This window comes from Trichechus manatus, unplaced genomic scaffold (assembly GCF_000243295.1).
Source record: "Trichechus manatus latirostris isolate Lorelei unplaced genomic scaffold, TriManLat1.0 scaffold00069, whole genome shotgun sequence".
In the NCBI taxonomy this organism is placed as follows: Eukaryota; Metazoa; Chordata; class Mammalia; order Sirenia; family Trichechidae; genus Trichechus; species Trichechus manatus.
The window spans coordinates 1,816,163-1,838,223 of record NW_004444005.1 but is presented as its reverse complement, the minus strand read 5'-3'; the positions used below and the strand labels follow the sequence as shown (position 1 = coordinate 1,838,223).

The window sequence follows — 22,061 nt, the reverse complement described above, 5'->3', positions numbered from 1 at the left end:
TCCTTCCCAACTCTAGAGCACAAGCCCTTCAGCAGCATTTCGCTCTTGTCAGTGGCCAAAATCCCCCAATTCTTTATCCTCTTACCTGAGTACTGCTGTGGCATTTGTGGTGGGCTGCAGGGAGAGGGAGACTGAGGCATCTGGAACTGCTCAGAGCCAGGAGGTTGTAGAAACCCTACAGAAGGGCTGGGGAAATGGAAAAGAGGGGAGTGGTGAGGCAGTGGAGGGAAGAACAGCTCCTGGCAAACAGCTGCTGCTTCCTGGGCCTTCCCCAAGGGAAGCAGAGGCAGCTCCAAGCCATTCCCAGACCAATTTACCATGCCATTTCTAAAATCACTCATCAGTTCAAAGTTAATTATATATATTTGTACTTGATCATCTTTCAATTACAAAGCTGCTAATCAGTGCTACAGATGGAACGTTAGCGACACATGCTCTTCCCAACAGTGTGGAAACACCAAGACACATACACGTGCATACATGCACGCACGCGCGCGCGCGCGCACACACACACACACACACACAGAGATTCTGAAGAAACAACAGAAACACAGACAAAAAGTGTGTCCGAGTCAGATGTACAGCACTAGAGAGAGATGGGTAAAAAAGAACTAAGGAGATTCGTGATTTTAGATGTATCCACAATGGCAAACACAGATAGTCACCTGAAGACAGATGGGGAAAAAAAACACAAAACCTTAGACTACATAGAGACACATATATAAAAAGACAGAGGAACATACATACTCTGACAGAGACACGGAGAAATACGGCTAGGGACAGACTTGAGTTCTAGTTCCATCTCTGATACTAACTAGCTAAGAAATTTGGGTAAATTTCTTATCATCTCTAGCGGTAATTTCTTCATTTATAAAACAAGAGAAAGAAATAAAACAAGGGGAGTTGACTAGATTATTTTTAAGGTGGCTCCTACCTCTAAGATTCTATTAGCTATGACCTATACTCAGATATAAACAAACATATAGACACAGACACACCATCTGAGATTCTCCCACAGACACAAAGGTACATAGAAAAATATACATGTATACTCCAAGACTGCTTCTCTTAATGATGAGGGTCTCTATCTCATTAGTTCTGAGTCCCATTAGGTTGAAAAACAAAAAAATGGGGAAACTGTAAAACCTCTGTCTCTGAAGAGGGGATTTTTTTCTGCTGATAAGGTCCTAATTCAAATAGAAATCAAAGGGAGAAAAGGAGCATGAACTCCTTCATGTTCTACCTGCTTTAGGGCACCACTAGGATCTTTACTCCTGCCTTTCTTAGGCCAGCGGACACAAAACCATGGTGCAACAGTTGCTGAAGGTCTATGAGAGATGAGTCCCCACTCTCTGGGAGTCCTCACCTCGTACCGTTCTGCTGAGCTGGTGGGATCATGCTGTAGTACACGGGCACGCCCCCTGCTGGCAGGCCCCCTTGCACAGATTGGCTCGCAGGGACCAGCATAGGTTGCTGGAAAGGCGGCTGGACCACATTTTGCGAGTCATTACCCACTGGGACCTGGGTAGAGACGAGAAGAGAATGACTACCGTACTCCCAACTGAGCTCATCGAGAGAACAGCCTAGTCATCACTAGACTAGGCACTACAGCTTCCTTCCCTACCTCTTAGAGACCCCTCCTGCTTTCCCCATCTGCTTAAAGGAAATGCTTACAGAGCTACTTCCATTCCCTCACTTCTCCAAACAACCCTTGGGCATCTGACATAGAGGAAGGAGACTGATTTTCTTCTAGGCTCTACTTTCCTGGGTATAGAGACATTTCCCTAATTGTATAAAGACCAAGCAGTTTAAATAAAGATTCCTCTCAGACTTTCTCAGAGGAAAATGTCTAAAAATTCTAGGGGGAAAGTGGACAATATTTTAGTATTGGAATTGTCAGTCTGGAAGACTCTGGGAATCTGTCTTCCTTTTCTTCTCCCCAGGGACTGGGTGATCTTGCCCTACTCAGAATGCACCCACTTGGTAAGAAGGCAGTGGAGTGTACTGAACCACCAGGCCTTGCATTTGGCCCCCCAAGCTGCTCCTCTGGTTGCTGAGAAGGCCCTGGTTCTGTGGCTGCTGGACCCCAATCATGCCTTGGTAAGCCGCCTGTTGCTGGTTAGGCATCATGGGCTGTAAACCTAGGGATGAGCAAGGCAGAGAAGACATTAGTATGGTCTCAACAATGTTTAGAAGGTCACATTCTATCAGTAATTTCCCTCCTCCATTCTATTCTACCTTTTCTTTTTCTGGAAATCCCTCTTTTGGACCTAATCATTCCTGTATTATTATTATTATTTTTTTTGGATGGGGAGGGCAATCTGTTTCCCAGTTTCCACCCTTCCCTCTTCACTGCCTTCTTACACCAGAAGTTCCTCTTACCAGGCTGCTGGGATGGCTGAGGCAGCTGCTGACCACGTTGGGGGCTATAGGCCACCGAGTGAGAGAGAGGTCGATATTGCTGGTTGGAGTTAGGATACTGTCCAGGAGGATAGTAAGAAACCTGGATCTATGGTGAAAGGAAAGAGATGTATGAGGGTCCTTCAAGTTTAGCCCTAAAATCTCCAAACTATTAAATGCATCAGAGTTGATGGCCAGAAATCTCAAATAGAGATATTTTAGACCTGAAATTGTACGATTACTATATACGTTTGAATGAGAAAAGGAAAAGACTTGTGTTATATAGAAAGAAGACCTGGCTACAATAACAATTCTCAAGCACCAGCTGGGGAAAGGTGTCTCCTCTGGTCTGTCTACACTAGGGGACAAACTGAATTAGTGATTCAGACTGGGGACCCAAGCTGCTTACCTGCTGAGGGGGCTGCATGTAGCCCTGGGGCGGCAGGACTTGCTGAGTAGGTGGTGCATGGCTAGAGGTGGAATAGCTGGAAGTGGGGAGGGGCTGTCCCGTGGAAGCCATGATGAAGCTAGTCTGCTGAGGGTGCTGGGAGATAAGTGGAGGCTGGAAGAGAGCTGAAGATGGGTCAGCTGCTTCAGCAGAACCTTGGCGGCTGAGGCTCATTTGTCCAAAGGGATTGCTGAGGTCATCTGCCTGTTGACAGAATGGGGGACTTAAGGACTGAGGCCATATCAAGCCTCATCTCTTTGGCTTCAACACAGACAGACAAGACAGCAACAGCAATCTTCTCTAGAGCCTTACTTACACCCGTTTGGGACAGTCCTGTCTCTGTGCCCCTGGGAGGCGCTTTTTAGCCCTAAACCTGTCTTGTGGTGCTTTAAATTGCTGTGAATTGAAGAGCTGTCTGAAGCCCAACTCCAGAGCCAGTCTCTCTACCACATACGAGTTAACAATGGCTACCCTGATTATAATCTGTATTAGGATTACTCCTGGGGAAACGGGAGCAATGACACAACTGCTATATAGAGAAAAAATAGGACTAGCTAGTAGGTTAGAGAAAAAGATTCTAAGTCTTTTCATTTCTTTCTTTCTTATGACCCCAATCATACAAAGGGCCCTACATTGCTATAAGTCCCGTTTTTCTAATAAAGGTCCCAAGTAACAACTTGGTGTTATTTACGGGTGGGTAGGTTCATGTGGCTCCCCAGCCTATGTAGGGGAAAGACTGCTGGGCTCCCACTCCTGCTGCTTATCTCCTTACTTCCTCTCCAGATCATTTCCACCTCTGTTCTCTGACACTAGCCTAGAGTTCTCCTGCCCTTCAGAAACCACTTCCAATTCTCACCTCCGAAAGGAGGCCAAGGTGAGTGGCTGAGCTAGAGGGCGAGACTGACTGGCCAGTCTGTATCTTCTCTCTCGGCCCTCTTCCGTAAGCAGCAAGAGTGATGGTGTTCCAGCTCTCACCTTTGTAGTGAGAAGTTTAGGGTTTGCTAGCTTTCTCCTCCTTTCTGCTCTCTGGACAGTAATTGACACACATATACATAAACACACGCCACCACCACCACACCAGAGCAGGAGATCTTTTGCAAAAGGAACTAGCAAAAACCAAAAGACAATGCTTTCTTGTAGTTTCACTCCATTTTCACTCTGAAAATCTTCATGTTAGCTGTTTTGCTACCTTACTGGACAGGAATAGATGACAAAAGGATGGAATTGCAGATTATTTTGAGGTCCATACTCCAGGACTTTTCAGAATAGAGATAAGAAGTGGGAAAGGAAAGAGAGGATTCTAATGAAAAGTCAGAGAGATGTGATAAAAACAAAATAAAAAATCAGGGCTCCTATAACCATCATGGAAGTTATCAACTCCTAGGCAAATAAGATCTTCAAAGAATTTGTCGTCAGGGTGTGAAGCAATTTAAACATCATGTACTAAGCAGTGAATAAATATTTTTATGTAAAATGACATGGTAAGATATGGGAACATTTTAAGTTTTTACCAGTGGTACCAGAAAAATCTAAAATTGTGTTATTTTTAAAGAAAATTACAGAGAACCATTCTGTACAAAATAAACTGGGCTCCTCAGACATGTCCAGGGAGCAAATGAGATGAAGGACGTACATGGTAGAAAGCAACCAATTTTATTCCCTCTTCTGAAACTCAAGGGAACTCACTGTTCATCTCTGTCTTACATTTAGGCTTCTTTTGATGCCTAAAGTGTAGTGATGAAGTCATTAAGATGAAGTTTAGTTCAGCCCATGCTGGCCCCTCAAGAAACACAACACAGCTCCCCTCAAAAAGCACAGCATGCTTGCAAAGCCATCCCAGACAGACTCAGTCATACCCACAGAAACAGGCCACACATGGACAAGGACAAAAAGGGGGAATGGAGTTTATACCATGTTGTACTGCTGGTGCGGAGAGACTGGCAGAAGGACCTGGGGACAGGAGCTTGGAGAGAACTGAACAGGCTGCGGGGAGGGCTGCAGAGCCGGGACTGGCTGTGGACCAGCAGAGAGGCAGGTGGGAAAGGGAAAAGAAAAGGAAGCCACAGGAAGAGGTAGGGGGCAGAGATGGGGAGGGAGAAGAGAGGAACAACAAGATTAATCATTAAAAAAATTTCACATGAATAGCAAGGCTGCTGAGCAGGCAGTAGAGCAGGCTGGAGACCAAGCCTGGGAAGAGCTTGTGGCTTTTACATTTCTCTGACAAATAGGCAATCTCTCCTATCAGGAGAGACCTGCTGCATGTCCCACCCCATTAGCCAGTCAGAACTCTGCAGCTGTTGCGAGCAATCTTAAGACTCTCAGGACCACGGCCTGCCTGATTCCAAACACAGCTTTTTCTAAAGCATTTTTCCTGAGCACATGATTTCTGGGAAGCACGTTCACAGCCCTCCTTGAATGCCTACTTGAGAAGGGATTCCCTATTTGCAATGTGTACTGCCTCTGTAGGAAGGATTAACCAAGGTCTGGCTCAGCTCTCCCTGTCACTCTCCGATTTCACACCACATCTCTCCTGGAGGAAGTGCTCATTCACAAGGATCATTGCTTCCCGAGGGCAGAGAAGGAAAAACACCCAGTTAATGCCGGGTTCTGGCTACTTCCTCTAGCTCCATGACTGCTCCTCTAGTCTGTGAGGGCAGTGTGAAAATGCCCCCATAAGCAAGCAGGGAGGGATCCAGAAATAAAATATAAATAGCCTGGTTTTAGCTTTTATTTCTCTAGTGCCTTCACTAGCCTCAAGCAAGGGGATCTGTTGATTAGGGACATGGTGTGTTCTAAACCAACTAATGGTTAGTTATTTTCTTGCTCCCCCTTCTTCCCCTACAGCCATTCTGATCACCTCAGTTCTATAGTCATAGCCCCTGGTGGTAGGAGGGATGGGAGAAGGAGAAAGGTGTATGTGGGACGTTGAGGGGGAGAGAGAACATTTATATGCATTGTCTCATTTCAGTCCACGGTACTACTATAGGGAGGTAACTCTTATTTTGCAGTTAAGAAAGTTAAGACAGCTATCTACTGCACAATAATCGGTCTCTAGTCGCCTAGAGCAACAGAGGAAGGAGGAGAATCAGGAATAGGAGGAGGAAATGGAATATATGGCTAATTGCCTTCATGAACAAATGCCTCGTTTGCCATGAGACCAGAAGAACTGGACGGTGCCTGGGTACTATTACTGAACATTTTGACCAAAGATTCTATAGAAGAATCCTGATCAAAAGGAGGAAAATGCAGAACAGAGTTTCAAATGCTCATGGACTTCAGACTTTCTGGAGCCATGGAGGGTAGATGAACCCCTGAAACTACTGCCCTGAGATAATCTTTAAATCTTAAACCAAAAACATCCCCTGAAGTCTTCTTAAAACCAAACAACAGTTTAGCTTAACTAATAAAAAATGTTTGCATATATGGGATCAAATTGACAACAGCAACTTGAAAGATTAGATAGGAACCTTAGGGGGCAGTGAGTTAATGGGAGAGGAACAACTCAGAAAAAGAGGGGGAGAATGGCTGCACAACTCAAAGAATGTAATCAATGTCACTGAACTGTACATGTAGAAACTGCTGAATTTGGCTTATGTTTTGCTGTGCATATTCTCAACAACAACAAAATAAATTTAAAAAAAGAAAGAAAAAGAAAATTAAGACTCAGAGAAGTTAAACCACTCATTAGATCACACAGCTAATAAGTGGCAGAGCTGGGAATGAAACATAGTTCTGTCTGACATATTCTTTCCACTCCACTCCCTTAGGAGTGGGCAGGAGGTAAAGCAAGAAGTCCAACAAAACAATTCAAGCATCTTCCACAGGCTCCTCCCTCTCCAGACTGAGAATATTCCAGGTGTGTGTGCAGGGGCATGGTATTGATAACCCTGGGAGACTCTTTCACAGAGGGGACTAATAGTCTAGGAGGCAGAGAGTCCTGGAATTAGAAGACCCCCCCAAAAGGAGAATACTGCAGGGGCCTTAGCAGAGGACCTTATATCTGGATTAAATAAATAGAAAGTAATTTTGGTTAGAAAGAAGTTACTTAGAATCCACTAAGTGACCTGGGAGAGAGATGCTGCTGTAGCCTCAAAAGTAAACCCTTAGCTCTACTGGCACACCTCTTTCCTGTAAGCCATGACATTCCAAATATAAATGCTTGCCAAGTTGCTCAACATGAGCTGCTTGTGCTGGTGGCTTTAAAACACATTTCCTATCATCTTAATCTTTTTTCTTTTGGGGGAGGGCCTAACTTGGTTTAGGCCTTATATATTTTGGGGGGGTGGTGGTGGCCACAGGGCATTGAAGTGGTAAAACTTTAAGAAAACTCTGTCTGTTTTCCTGTGAGTTTTGCATAAAAAGTGAGAGAAGAAATGATGCTCCTGTTAGGCTTCCACTGACCTGGGGAGGGGCAGTGGAAAAAGCAGGGGATCTTGGTGCTATTTTTTCGTTTTTCTACTACCACCCTCAATTACACTTCTCTCCTTGGAGACTCAAACTTCAGAGTCAAGGAATCTCAGAAAAACCACAGGGAAGCCAAAGACTGACCCTGAGGAATGTGACTGCCACCTACTGGTGAATTCTACGCTAGGTCATTGATTTTTAGATGCCTGACCTGACGACAACAGGAGAGCCTGAGAGGGTTTCTTTTTAAGAGCCCCACTCCATTTTAAGCAAATTGGACAAAAGGTAGCCACTAGCCCTTTAATCCTCAGGCTTACCCCTTGGTTTTACATGTTTTACTAACACATGAATGAAGGCCTGTCAAGAAGGGAAAGAGCATAGTTTTGCCCACATTGTCCTCAGGCCTAGCGCAAATGCCTCCTGTTACAGAGCTAAAGGTAACTACCCTTTTACAAGTTTTTCCTTTAAAAGAAAACCTTTAGAGTAAGCACAGTGGCGTGTGTGTGCGTGGAGGGGGGGGTCACTTCCTTTATCCATGTACTGTTATTACCATTTGAGAAACTGCACAATAATTACTCTGGGGCTCAGCAACTTCTTGAGTTTGAAGAGCCCCCGGTGCTGATTACTAGTCAGGGAAAAAGAAAGAGATAGTAAGAAGAAAGGGATAAAAGGAGAGGGAGAAAAAGAAGAGAGGAAGAAAAAAAAGAGACACATGTAGGACAGGGGTTGTGTTTATATAATATTAACAACCACCGTAAGTGCTTCAGGGACACCAAAGCTTCTCCAGGGTAAGATTTCTTTTTTTTATTTTTTTTAAGCGCCCCTATTTGACCTTGACTTTTTTTTTTTTTGATAGGAGCCCTGGAGGCGCAGTGGTTAAGAGCTCAGGCTGAAAACCAAAAGGTCGGCAGTTCGAATCCACCAGCCTCTCCTTGGAAACCCCATGGGGCAGTTCTACTCTGTCCTGCAGGGCTGCCGCGAGTCAGAATCGACTTGGTTTGGTTTTTTGATATTTAGTTGTCCTCTTTCTAAAGTTAGCCTCTTTCTGAACAGCTCACTAAAGACATCCTGTGTTGCATTCCTGGTGCAGGAACCTCTAAACTCTCTTAGGTTCATGAGATGGGTCCTAATTAAAAGCAGTGTGCTTCCTTACCACTAAGAAGTCCTGGTGGCACAATGGTTAAAGCTCTCAGCTGCTAACAGAAAGGTCAGTGGTTCCAACCTACCAGCCGCTCTGTAGAAGAAAAGACCTGACAATCTGTTCCTGTAAAGATTTCAGCCTAGGAAACCCCATGGGGCAGCTCTACTCTGTCCCACAGGGCCACGATGAGTTAAAACAGGCTCAAAGGCAAGCAACAACAACCCTTCCCACTGTACCTTTTCCCAATGGCACTCACTACACTGCCTGATGGCTATGTATTTATAAATTTCTATTCTCTAATGACTAGGGAGGCTCCATGATGCAAGACTGCATCTGCCTTGATCACTGTCCTGTCTCTACCATGTAGCATAATGCCTGGCACATAGTAGGTATCAAACAGCTATTTTTTTTTTCCAACAATGTTAAAGAATTATTTATTTATTTATTTATTTATTTTTTAAATTGTACTTTAGATGAAGGTTTACAGAACAAATAGTTTCTCATTAAACAGTTAGTACACATATTGTTTTATGACATTGGTTAACAACCCCACAACATAAAACAGCTCTTTTTTTAACTGAATAAAGGAATGAATGTATAACCAAGAACCCACTGCCATCGAGCTGAATTCCGACCCACAGCAACCCCACAGGACAGAGCAGAAGCGCCCCATAGGGTTTCCAAGGCCATAAATCTTATCATTTTATTTTTATTGTGCTTTACATGAAAATTTACAGTTCAAGGTACTTTCTCATACAAAAATTTATAGACACATTGTCACATGACCCTCGGGATAAGATTCTTAATGTGGAATCTGTGGTCATGATTAATCTCAAGAATAAATTTCTGAGGGTGCAGAGATCTCTGCACCAAAGGATACACCCCGTCTCCAAACTATAGTGCCAAGTCTAGCACCACACTCCCCGCAGGAGATCAGTCCAATACCAAAGGATTGCTTATTAATCCTCAAGCTAACAATTAATTCTAGCAGCAAGCACAGAATCTGAACGGAAGTTTGGGGTTTACGGTTGGTCCCTTGCACATCCTGTCCAAAATGTTTCCAGTCCCAAATGGTCGTTCCCTCTCCTTACTCTATTCCTCCCGTTCTTGCTGTCTGTTCCTAGGTATGGACGTAAGGTGGAAGCAGATAGAGGACTAAGGGGGAGAAAATGGAGTAAGACTGTATTAAAATACACACATTTTAGAAAAAATACTGGGACCTTGGTAAAGTGAGACATAAACACACAGAAACACAGGAAGAGACAGCCAGGGGAGAAACTCAGAGTTTGCACCCGCTTATAGGTTTTGAATCCAGACACGGACAGAGAAACACACACAGACACACACACCCCCTCATGTTTAGGTGAGAAGGGGGGTAAGATGATATGAACAAGACTTAATAGGGTGAATGGTGGTAAACAAGACAGAGTCAGGACTATGACAGAGTGATTTAGGGACTAAGATGAAGGACAGGAACGATCTGCATGTGGGTTACATTAAGACACAAAGCGGGGTTTCCTAGGTCTCCACTGTTCTTTATTTTAGCTTCTTTGCACTATATTTGCGATGGGGCCATACTGGGCCATTCTGAGGTCCTTCTAGTCTAGTGTCCAGTTCCTGAAGTATCAGTGTTTGGGACTTGCTTCTTGTACCCGGGAAAGGGCTATACCTAAAGCCAAGCTGGACTAACTGAGCAGGGAAAAGAAGGAACCTGGGAGGTGAAATGCAAACTGTGGCAGAAAAGAATCAGTGTTGACAGTCAAGCTTCCTGACTTCTCTTACAGACAATGCTTTTGGACAAAGCTATGGAGCTCTGTTCGCGGAAGAGCTCTACTCACGGAAGATGAGAGTAAGTGAAGATCTCAGCACAGCTCTGCTCAGAGTATTAAGGTGACTTTTAAGTCTAGAACACTGAGGTTCCAGTTCAGAACAGGACCTGATCTTATGCTGATGACTTGCACGGTCTCCACAGAAGCATAACTTCATTCAAACTCTAGTTAGTACCAAGATCTACCAGTCCAGCAAAGGAGAAAGATACAGCACTCCCTCCCTTCTTTTCCCCTCCAAAAAACAACACATATATCTATTTCTATAACTATACATTAAAAACTCCCAATTTCAGGATTCTTCCTAGGCTACCCCCATTCAATATTTGTACTTCACTTCTCTGATAGTGAGAAACTTGGTTCCCAACATCCTCAAAATATTTACTTATTTGCTCAATCCCTCAACACACAGGAAATAATTTCAGAATGATATAGCCGTTTTATGATATGGGAAACAAAAGACATTTGGGAGTCTTTGTGCCTTGTGGCATATGTATGGCAGGGGTCTTGAGCGAGTATTATTCCCTTTCCCCCCAAGCCTTAACACATTAACATGCGTTTATGTGCCACCAGACACGTAAACACATTCAGTCACTCTGTGGTGGGGGCTGTGATCTTTTCAAGCTCCCTATATGGATGTTGTTGCTAGGTGTCGTTGGGTCAGTTTCAACTAATAGTGACTCTATGTACAATAGAACAAAACACTGCCCAGGTAATAGTGAACAAAATTCCATTGTTAATTACAGAGTATAGAGGGAGATGGGGTACAGTAGAAATGTAGGAGCAGGTAAAAGATCCCACTAACATTTCTGAGGAGGAAGAAGAAGAAATATAAAACAAACCAACAAACAAACTTGTAGGCTGACTCCACTCAGGGGGCATTGGCCCAGTCTTTGCCCTTACTCTTCTCTCCCCACAGCTAACAAACGAAGGATGGGGGAGAGAATGGCATGTCTCCAAAACCTAATCCTTCCTGCCACCCACAGCACAAGAGACATGACCGTACTTCCAGAGCTTGCTTGAATCAGAGGGAGCGGGCTCTGGCACTGAGTGGTGACTCACCTGTGAGATCATGTGATTATTCAAGGGCTGCTGTTGCTGAGGCGTGGGCGGGAGAGCAGGAAGCTGCTGCTGCTGCTGCTGCTGCTGGGCAGTACAAGGGAGAAGGCCCCGGATAGACTGCGATGAGGTGACCTGGTGGCACACTTCTGGGGCACCTAGCGCCATACCTAAGGCAAAGAGGAGACTCACCAAGAGTTGTAAGCACAAGCCATGAACATACCAGCCCTGGAGGGCCCAGCTGTAGGGCTCTACTCTTTCCCTGCCGTTTTTCTTCACTACCCCGCTGGCCATTCCCCACTGTCTTTGGATGAGCACAGATAACATTTCAGCTTCCTTCCTAATGGGAATCCTCACCTCAGCAGGTTTTTGCTCCCCAGGAACAAGAACCACCTTGATTGTCAAGTGTTTGATTTTGGAATTGAACAAAATATAAGGCTGCTAAGGCACCTCCCCTGAAGTGCCTAGAATCTGGCCATCATAATTAGAAAGCTAAAATATGAATGCTTTCTTCTGGGGAAGGTCCAGATTCCTGATCCCTTAAGGGACGTATCATCTCTTTGGTTTCTTCTCTACTTACAGCATCTCTTATAAAAAAGTTGCTGAGAAGGTTAACTCTGTCTATCCAAGCGCATGCATGTACACACACACACATACTTTACCCGCTATTTTTCCCATTTCCAGGTTCTCCAAGGCATGTATGCATTCACATAGCATACTTGAACTGAATTATCTACTATATGCCAGGCATTGTGAAGGAACACATGTTCTTGCCCTTAAAAGCACAGAATCTTCCGAGGGGAGACAGGACATGACAGAACTATTACAATCTGATAAGGATAAGGGATGTATCAGTGGTATGAACAAAGCTTTATGAAAGCAAAGATGAGAAAGAGAGAAGAGAGAACTCCTGGGAGGGTCAGGAAGGATTTAAAGAGGAAGAGGAAAAGAGACAGACTTAAAGGTAAATAGAAGGTTGTCAGACTGAGAGGGGATAAAGTTAATTCCAGATACAAGAAATGGCTGGAGAGTCTGAGGAGGATGGATATCTGGAAATTAGATTGAGATGGCAAACTGGAGTCAGGAAGGGAGGTTATGCTATATTAAGTAGTTTAGACTTTTATTATATAGGCAATGAAGGAACATGAATTCTGTATTTTAAATTTTAATTCTGCAATTTTAAAGAGGGGACTGATGTGATTAGATCTGTTTTAGATTGGTAAACTGGCTCTCAAAGGGACTGAGAATGGAGCAGGGAAATCGGCTTGGGGGCTAGTGTGATAATTATATAAAAGAAGAAAAAAGCCTGGACAAAGGCAGAGGCAGTGGGACTAGAAAGGAGGTAACAGAGAAGGGCAGCAGAGATCTAAGAGTCACAGGCAACATCTTCACCACTACTGATGTCTACTAAGGACAAGACTCAGAGAGCTTCTGGGATGAGATTCAAGCCATTTTTTGAAGGCAGAAGGATGGTGAAATAGAAGCACACTGGGTACAGAGAGCTAAAGGGTGGTCACAGGCCTTGTATGTGGAATGTATGAGAGTCTCTGCCCCTTCTCAGTGACTGGGCCACAGGGGAGCAGTCTTGACAGCATCTCTTGAAATTCTAGCCTACTGACTGCCACTAATTAATTGCGAACAGCTAAACTCTAAAGGTACCCTCTGCTCCACAAATCCACTTTATAATCTCAAAGGTCACCAATGAAAGCAGCTATCATTTTCATCTTAGTATATAACCTTGACCTGGGCCTCGGTCAGAAATCAGGCAAAATAATCTAGCCCCAATCAGTGTTTCTGAATCAGGAGAGGTCTGAAAGGAAATCAGAGATAGGACTTAAAAGGATGATGGCTCCAAGAAATCAAACTTCTCACCTGGCTGCGTTAGGTTGCCAGGCAACTATGTCAGAACAAGTGCTTTGTTAAAGCTAAGTATCATGATATTTCTCAGAAGACAAACAAGAAGGGGTGGGCACGACATGGAAGGAGAGAGGCTGTACCTGGCCTGGAGATCCTTCCTGCACTGCCACCTTTACTGCTCCCGATGCTGTCGCCCCGGGTGAGGATAGAGATTCCGCTGAAGCTGCTGGCTTTGGTGACAGGGGGTCGCATGCTCCGGACAGAGCCGTCAGAGTCTGTGCTGCTCCAGGGCCGCGGCTCCAGGGATTTGAGTTCGCTGTCTGTGCTGCTCTGGCGGCTGCTTGAGGTGCGGCTCAGCCCCTCTCGGTTCCCCCTGCAGAGACCGCAGTAGTCAGAGCACCCCCCACCCACCACTTCAGCAGAAAGGCTAGGAGAGAGTTCATTTCTATTCTTTCAATAACAAAGAAGGGGTGGGGGTAAGGGGGAGGATGGACACTGACTTCTTGTTAGTTGGCTGGCCAACTGAGACTTGATGGGAGCAGACAGTACAAGACCCAGTACAGCCACAAAGAACACAGAGGCAAATCTGGAAGACAGTGCACTGGCAACTAATTCAATACATCAGACCAGAGGTGGGCAGAAACCACATACATGATGCTGAGATTGGCTGTGGTGTGGTCTCTTCACCAGCCCTGCAGGGATCCCACACATGCAGGAAATAAGAGCAGAGGGGTACCAGTTCCTTCTGGGAGTTCTTAAAACAAAAGGACTCCTAGAAGGTACTATTGCTAGAAGGCAGGGGTAATCAATGACACGGATAAATCACAGAACAGGTCTTCCATATAACACATGTCTAAGCCAGCAGAGATGCTGCTTATAGCCACCTTTCCGGTGGTAGGAAGGGGAGTATAGTGGCCTAAAGGGGTACTTGGGGAAAACTCAGTCTAATAGTTGAGAACTGACTCAACCTGTTTTATGGAAGTTCGATGTTGGTGTCTGGGAACAACCGGTTTTAGGTTCTCTAAGGACTGAAGTCCTCAGCAAGATAAAGCAAAAAAGCCATGGGACCCATGACGGCAAGGGTTGGGGCACTGTGTCTAGATGCTCCCATATTCATACGTCTACTGCCTCAGACAAACACACAAGGCTACTGAGAAAAGGGATCCTTCCTTTCTTATTCTACCATGGAAACATCAGCGTTATCTTGATGTTATAATCATTGTCTGTGATTATAAACAGCTGTACTCCTCAAGATAGCCTGGGTTGACCTGAAAACCCTAAGTCTTGTTGAGCTCTTACTGCTTCTAAATCAATAAGCAACCAAGAAACAGAAATCAACCCCCTCCTCCCCCACTAATGACCTAAGGAAATCAAATGGCAATCACAGGGTTTGGTATGTATACTAGGAAGCAATTAAGGAAAAATCATAGTAGCCTGGGCTCCCTTCTTTTCACCACCATCCCACCAAAAGCAAATAGGAAACCTCAACTCAATTCTCTTAGGACCAAAGACACTAAGCTCAGAATTATTCTAAAAAAGCAAGGTATTACCCCACCTGCTCCAAAAGCATTGTAGGGAAACTGGGCAAAATATGTGCTGGGGTCAACTGTTCTACCTTTTAGCCAAGCCAATCATGGTAAGCTAAGAACACCTTAGCAGAGCTGGTTAGAAACATGCTAATTCTTCTTCTCAGCAAACCCAGGCACATTTATATATAATCTCAATGCTTCTCTACACAAAGTTAGAACTGAGGACTGGGAAACATTCCTGCGTTCCCAAAACTTTATCTTTTTCTCTTAGAGGTGTCAAAACCAGAATGGGAAAGAAGTGTGAATCAGGGAATCTCTAGGAATAGAACCAGATCTGAAATGAGAACCAACAGCTCTTTGCCTCAATGGACAAAGGCAAGTCTACTGAGTGGACTCAATAAAGACGTGTGTGTTTGTGGGGGAAAGGGATACTGCAGTGGCAATGGATAAAGCTGCTCTGAATTTAAGACATTAGAGATTAAATTTTTCAAGACAAGTCCTAATGAACTTTTCCACCTAAATCAAACACTATTGCTCTGTTGTAGCAATCCTGCCATTTAATTTCTCTTTCTACCAGAGGTAGACAGTGAATGAGGCAACTTTAAACTGAGCACCCTGGGAAAGCTTGGGCCAAAGTGGCAGCACTTCTGTACTCATCCATTCTCCCAAGACAGTGATGGCCAAATGCTCAAACTGTGGATTGCCTGATGGTCTTCTGACTAACCTGGATTAGAACACTATTCCCATGAGGGTTAGAGAATCTAGGGTGAGTCTTGGCCAGGAAAGACATTAGTTTTCCTTCTCTGCAACTAAACCTAATCTTTAGTAATTTATGTCCAACTTCGCTAAAAATAAGGCAGCTAGGAAAAGCTACTCAGACTCAATTCTGGGCACTGCACTGGGTTGTGAGTGTGTGTTGGTGAGACGGGGGTAAAGGGCAAAGAGCATTCACATCTCTTACTCCTGTAAAAGTAGAGCTGGTTTAGTTTTATCAAGTAGATTGAGTGCTGCTAAAAAGTCCAGTTTGTTGGGTCTGGGGAGTGGGTGAGAGGCCTGTGGAAGAGGTGGTAATAAATATTAGTAAGCCTCATTGTGGCTTATTTATCAACGGGGTAGAATCTTCCAAGGTGTTAGGAAGTTACCATAGTTATTGCCAATCTGGATAATGGCACTTGGTGCACTGGCATTTCACAAACACAGATTTGGGAAGAAAGATATAAAGTAGCTATCAGCTACTAATCATATCAGCTTCTAATCATCCAAGTTCTGGCCCGGTCCCCAAATAGGGGAAGAAGTTACCCCCTTAAGAGTCCATGAAGCTGCATTTTAGATGACCTAGATCTTTAATCAAAGCTCAGTATGAAAATCAATAGCTTAAAAGGAGGTCTAGAAAAGAGAGGGCTGCATCTGCTCACCAGATCCTTAAGGCTATTGTTTGCACAGTTTAATGTAGTTTGATGCTCCATGGCACTAATAAGGGCATCATTCTTAGCAATGAATATGAATTAGGGCTCCGAATAGAACGCTACTCAGAGAGGAAGGTGTGATGCTGTAGAGAGCTGGAGTGGTATAGTGAAAAGAACACTGGACAAGAAGTCAGTCCCAGCTTTGCCACTAATAGCCATGGAAATGGGCTAGCCACTAAATCCCTCTGCTTTTGTTTTCTGAGCTAGGCCAGAACTTGGATGATTAGAAGCCTATCTTCTCTAGCTACTTTATATCTTTCTTCCCAAATCTGTGTTTGTGAAATGCCAGTGCATCAAGTGCCATTATCCAGATTGGCAATAACTATGGTAACTTCCTATCACTTTGGAAGATTCTACCCCGTTGATAAATAAGCCACAATGAGGCTTACTAATATTTATTACCACCTCTTCCACAGGCCTCTCACCCACCAGACAGATACCAAACCAGGATGTGAGAGAACTGAATCAGATAAAGTATATTTTGGTAATGTTAAAGCACTGTGCATTAAGTCACACACAGAGTCCATAGGACTTTAAAACTCCTATTTATTATAGGCATCCTGAAATGATCGATGACCCTAAAATATGGAATATGGAGCAAAAGTTAAAAAAAAAAATTATGGGACTCTATCCTTTACCCCCATCAACAGTGTGGAGCCCCATCTGCTTGGGGTTTTCAGATGGGCCTCAGGGCAGGATGGTCTAGGAAAAAAAGAGTTCAGAGATATGGAAAAGGAAATAAATCCTTCATCCTAAGAATCACTTTCCATGTGGTTTGACTAGTTTTAGAAAGGACAACTAGGAAGGCCAACTAAAAGATCAGGAATAAGATGTCTAACTAATCTCAATCAGTCAATTCCTTCCTAGCTCAGGGTTCAAACAGAAAGAAACCCTTTAGAAAGGGGGAGATCTGAATCCTAGTGTTAAATACTCAAGTTGTTTGTATTTTATAGGTTTTCTACTCGTACAATAGAAATGGGAAGAATATACTTAAAGTGAGTTGGTACCAGGACAGGGCCTTAAAATAGTGTCATCAATGCCTTGTGTAATCCTCCAGGGTGGGACTGAGAGATTAAAATGAAAGCGAGAGTCTCATGATTAAGTGGAAAATGGAGACTATGAGGCACTGGGGAAGTTAACACAGCAGTTTTCATCAGCACTAAGAGCAAGTAATTATGGACAATCAAATAAAGAACACGTTCTAAGTCCATTCTAATGGAGAAAGGTCCTTTCTGAGGTCATCTTGCCCATACGTTGTCTCAAAGAGAAAACTATCAACAGACAGAGATGTTTGTATGTATGTTTATATGTGTGTATGAGTGTACTATTCTTTCTTAAAGGTACAAAACATTCTCTATGCTGGGTCAAGGAAAAACTCCCCATGTCTTTTCACACATTCAGAAAAGGTAGCCAGAATATTCCCATTCTTTGACCTTAATAAAAATGCCCAGTTCCACCAAACCTCTGGGAGGGAGCAGGTCCTATCCCAGACACACCTATTGGATGCCCTTCACTACCTATCTAGGGCTCAAAATGGAATAAATAAAGTCACTGAGAAGGAGTCTTTTTTTTTTTTTAAATGGGGAAAAACAATCCAATGTTGCAAAAACCACAAGTTGAATTATTCCACAAGCAGCCATGCATGGCGCAAACTCACTCCGCTGAAAAGATTACAGCAAAACAAAATAAAATTTAAAAAAAAAAAAAGGAGAGATAGATCACACAGAGGTACCTAAAAATCTGCCTTCTCTTGTGAGAACTAGAAGAAAAGGCTTCTTTGGAGAGTCTGTTGGTTAACATCAAAGAAAAGCATCATTACAGGATTATATTAACCTCACTGACAAAAGCTCAATGAAAAGCAGGGAACATGCTAAGTGGTACTAACCTGATGTCATTTAGATATCCGTTCTGGCCAGTCTAGGTGAAGGGGAGAAAACGGAAAATAACTTATAAGAAAACAGCATGGCATAACCAAAAAGGGTGTCCATGATGCTATGAATACCCAAGGTCCTCAAACCAAAGCTCACCCCACCAACAGGGAGAGAAGGAGCCGGGAAAGGATGACCCACACCCACACGCCCAATCTGACTTCTCACCTTTAATGGGAAAGAGCATTAGGTTGTTTTTCGCCTTTCCACAGAGTGTTCAAAAAGAGAGGTTGATACAGGTAGGAGTATGGAAAGGGGGAAAAGGAAAGTATTAACTATTACTTCCTTTTTAGACTTAAATTTATTCTCTCTAATGGGAAGCTGAGCAAAACAATTGGTGTGCTTGGTCTTAAAGAGTGTCTTCAAACGAAGGGAGAAGGGACACAAGAGAAAGAAACTTAGTTCTTTGGAAATCATCTTCAATGGCTATTCCATTTCTGTCCTCTACACTGGCCAAAATGAAAAACATTCACGCCTGGGACCCAAGGAGGGTAGAAAATGGGTAGGAGCCTAGAAAAAATGAGAAAATTAAAAGTCTGAAACATTCCCTTTGGGGATCATTTCCTGACAAAGCCACTGAGCTGAGTGAAGTGAGCATCATGATGGACTCCCAAGCCTTAGGAAAAAGTACCAAGAGTATCCAGCTGCTGAGCAGAGTGGGCTCTGCATTGGGCAGAGCCTATGTTGGGCAGTTTTCCCAACATACAGCTCAGGCTCCAGAGAAGGCTGCAGCAGCAGCATTTCCATCCAAACACCCTTCTTGCCACTTCTCTTTCTTTTTAGCTTGTCTCTTGCTCCTCCTTTCCCCAGAACCTACAACTCCACCCTTAATCAGCTTCCTTTGGCTGGCCAGGCTCCCTTCTATGTGGAAATTTTGAGTATAGTGGGCTTTGGCCATTTTTCCTTGTCTAGACCTTCTGAGATTCCTGATGCCTCTACCATGGCAAGAGTCAGGAAGTGCTAAAATGAAAGTGATCAATCTACAAAGATTTAACAAAGAATACATATGTCAGAAGAGGCTTGATAAGACTAGAAATCAGAAGAAAAAAGCAGAGAAGAGATAACTTTGCCTTTGTTATGACTGTAGGTTGATATATTCCAGTGTTGTTGATAACCAGCCCCAATAACCCTACTTAAAGTTGTTTATGCTTTTACAACAACCATGGCTTTGCTAATGTCTGGAACAGTGGGGCAGTCATTTTCATGTGTCAGTGAAGCAGAAGAGCACATCAGAGAAGTCAGCTAAGCTATGATGCCACTGGTATTTCTTAATTTAAAGATTCCAGAGTAGAGCAAGCTATCAAGAGGTGGTTAATTAGTTTAGGGGTTAAAAGCATGGACTCTGGAGCCAGACTGCCTGAATTCAAATACTAGCTCTTCTGCTAACTAGCAGTGCAACCTTAGGTGGTTACTTAACCTCTCTGTGCCTCAGTTCCTTATTTACAAAATGGAGAAAATAATGAAGCCTACCTCACAGGCCTGGTGTAAGGATTAAATGAGTTAATCTACATAAAGTGCTTAGAACAGTGCCTGAAAGATAATAAGCACTATGTAAGTGTTTGCAATTATTATCCATCAACCTGCTCTGTCCACAATTTAGGATCATAACTGACCATAGCCATATACAAATGACATCTCTCCTTCATTTCACCCAACTGGTTTGCAAGTAGACATAGGCAATCCTCTTAAGGTTACTGGTTGGCTAATTTTGAGGAAGGATTTTTCTGACTCAGATGCAATCTATATTAACAGACAGTAAGCAGATTCCTTCTTCTTGGTCTTTGGGCCAAAAGGCTTGTTGCATAGCTGTCTCCAGTGAGGATTCTTGGAAGCACTTGGGTCTCCTGAGCCAATGGAGCAAGTTCATAGGAGAGTTCAGTTTTCTTGAAGTTGGAGACAGTAGTTTTCTGAGCTAGGTGATGATGAAAAGACATGTTTTTTTGTTTTGCTGAGGGAGAGGAGTGTGAGGAATAGGAGGAGAGTAGTGTCCATCTAAGTATACTGATTAGAACTGGCAATTTTTTGACAATGAAGTGAGGTTGGCTTTTCCTCCTGGGTTGTTAAGCTGACTGTGAGATGGTGCCGCTATCTGGATCCTCTATTTTCTGGAGATCTGTTCCTCTCTTGTCTACTCACTCCCTCTCCTGAATTTCTGCTATACTAATCATCATCCTGGAAGGCAAAGGCAATCAGATACAGGAGTACCAAGCATGTATGATATGGCTAACGACTCTTACGAATAAAGCTGCCTAAACTGATGCAGGTTGCCTTTTGGCCCAAAGAGCCACTCCTGTTCTAAACAAGCAAGGTAAGAAACATAGGAAGAAAGAGACTTCCTGTTTAGGTAGGGACCGTAGGGAATAGTGGTACCCTCTATGCATGTGGAATGTGGCGCTCACAGAGGATGGATGCTAGACTTGTGCTCTAATATTTACCAACATATTCTAAATACAGAGCTGGCCAAATAAGATGAATGTACAGGCTGCATGGACACTAAGTCTTCCACTTAGAAGCAAAGATGCCTAAAATAGACAGCGGGAGTGAAAGAGGGTAAGCAGAGAGAGGATTTGGCAGGCAAGATTCAGGGCCCTTCCATAAGCCCTGCCAAAACCATTTCTATATTCAGTCTAGTCATATCTACCAAATTCAGCCACTCCAAGTTTTAGTTCCCTTTGTATGCAGTAGAGCAGAATGTACAAACTAAAAATCAGTAGCTTCCCAGTAAGCCACTTTTAATTTTAGAGAATAAATCTGGGGCTGGCTGATGTTGGTTATTTAAAAACCAAACCAAACAAAAAAACATTTATGGAGGGTTCATTCCATTCCATTCACAGTTCCAAAGATTAAGCGCTAAAAGCTATGGGCTGACAACTCTCAGAAGCTACACTTACCTCTCGGGCAAATATTCTCTCTCGGACCCTTTGATATTCCTCCTCTCTCTCTTCTATTGACTTGCTCCTCCTTCCATCCTGCAATGGAACTCTGATCTAGATCGATGAGCAGAATTAAGCTAGTTAAGTTCTCCTCGTACTGCAAGCTCACTGCACACCAGCAAGGAAGAGAAATCGGGAGAGTTTATAATTGCCATCAAAAAAATGGAAAAAAAAAAAAAAAAAAAAAGAAATAAAATTTCCAATCCTGGACAGGTTTCACTGGGTACATCTGACCATGCAGTTTGGGAGATCAGGTTTTCTGGATGGTTGGGGGCTCTCCATCTCCCCACCCCCCAGAGAATCAAGAACCGCAACTATTTATAAGGACCAGGTTGCTTTCCTATAGTAATCAAGTGCTTTCCAGTCAGCAAGGATCAAGAAAATAGCCCTGGGAAAATAAACAACATTGCTTTGGAGGGAAAGCAAAGGATAGAAAGAAGCCAGAGAGGGAGAAGGAACATTTAGGTGTTTAGCAGAGCTGGCTATAGAGGAGGAGGTTTACAAAACTAGCACCTGACATTATCCCTTCTTAGTCACTAATGTCATGACCTTGAAGATCCAAGTCACACACAGCTCAGCAAAGACAGCCTTGGAAATGAAATTCCAAGGGCGAAGCTAAACTCAAAGTCTAAGCATTTTTTTCTCATCTTAACTTTGCCACTGGAGAGTAAGGACACAGAGAGAGGAATTACAGAGATGAGGAAAGAACAGAGCAACAAAAAGAGGGAAAGAGAAAGAAAAGAAGACTAGAACAGAAAGAAGGGTAGACAGAAAAAGGAACAGACAAATCAGGTATGGTGGAGGTAGGGGAGAGACAGAGATGGAAAGGCAAAAGAAGGAAACAGGATAGAGAACCTTACATTCTCTGAAAAATGTAGTGTGGTGACTAGAAGGGGTGGCTGGACAGGCCATTCCTCCACCTCTGGCTAGCCTACCACCCAACTCTCCATCACTGTCTTGTCTTCTCTTGTCCTGCTATTTGTGAACACTGTCCTGGGAAGGGTGTTAAGAGTATCCTTTCCCATACTGTTCTTGAAGGCAAGGAGCTCTGAGGGAGATGACAAATGAAT

The 22,061-nt window shown here is 43.6% G+C and overlaps 1 protein-coding gene across 1 annotated transcript in view; it reads right to left on the bottom strand.

The window, feature by feature from the left end:
* Positions 1 to 22,061, bottom strand: part of R3HDM2 (R3H domain containing 2) — a 128,183-nt gene that overhangs the window by 11,246 nt on the left and 94,876 nt on the right. The window contains exons 11-21 of the mRNA XM_023734546.1: positions 20,950 to 21,045; positions 18,016 to 18,047; positions 17,863 to 17,916; positions 13,276 to 13,508; positions 11,282 to 11,448; positions 4,760 to 4,861; positions 2,810 to 3,052; positions 2,383 to 2,509; positions 1,981 to 2,141; positions 1,367 to 1,521; positions 86 to 186 (exon numbers count right to left, since the gene is read on the bottom strand). Of these exons, the coding sequence (XP_023590314.1) occupies positions 86 to 186; positions 1,367 to 1,521; positions 1,981 to 2,141; positions 2,383 to 2,509; positions 2,810 to 3,052; positions 4,760 to 4,861; positions 11,282 to 11,448; positions 13,276 to 13,508; positions 17,863 to 17,916; positions 18,016 to 18,047; positions 20,950 to 21,045 (1,471 nt within the window). The remainder of the gene's footprint in view (positions 1 to 85; positions 187 to 1,366; positions 1,522 to 1,980; positions 2,142 to 2,382; positions 2,510 to 2,809; positions 3,053 to 4,759; positions 4,862 to 11,281; positions 11,449 to 13,275; positions 13,509 to 17,862; positions 17,917 to 18,015; positions 18,048 to 20,949; positions 21,046 to 22,061) is intronic.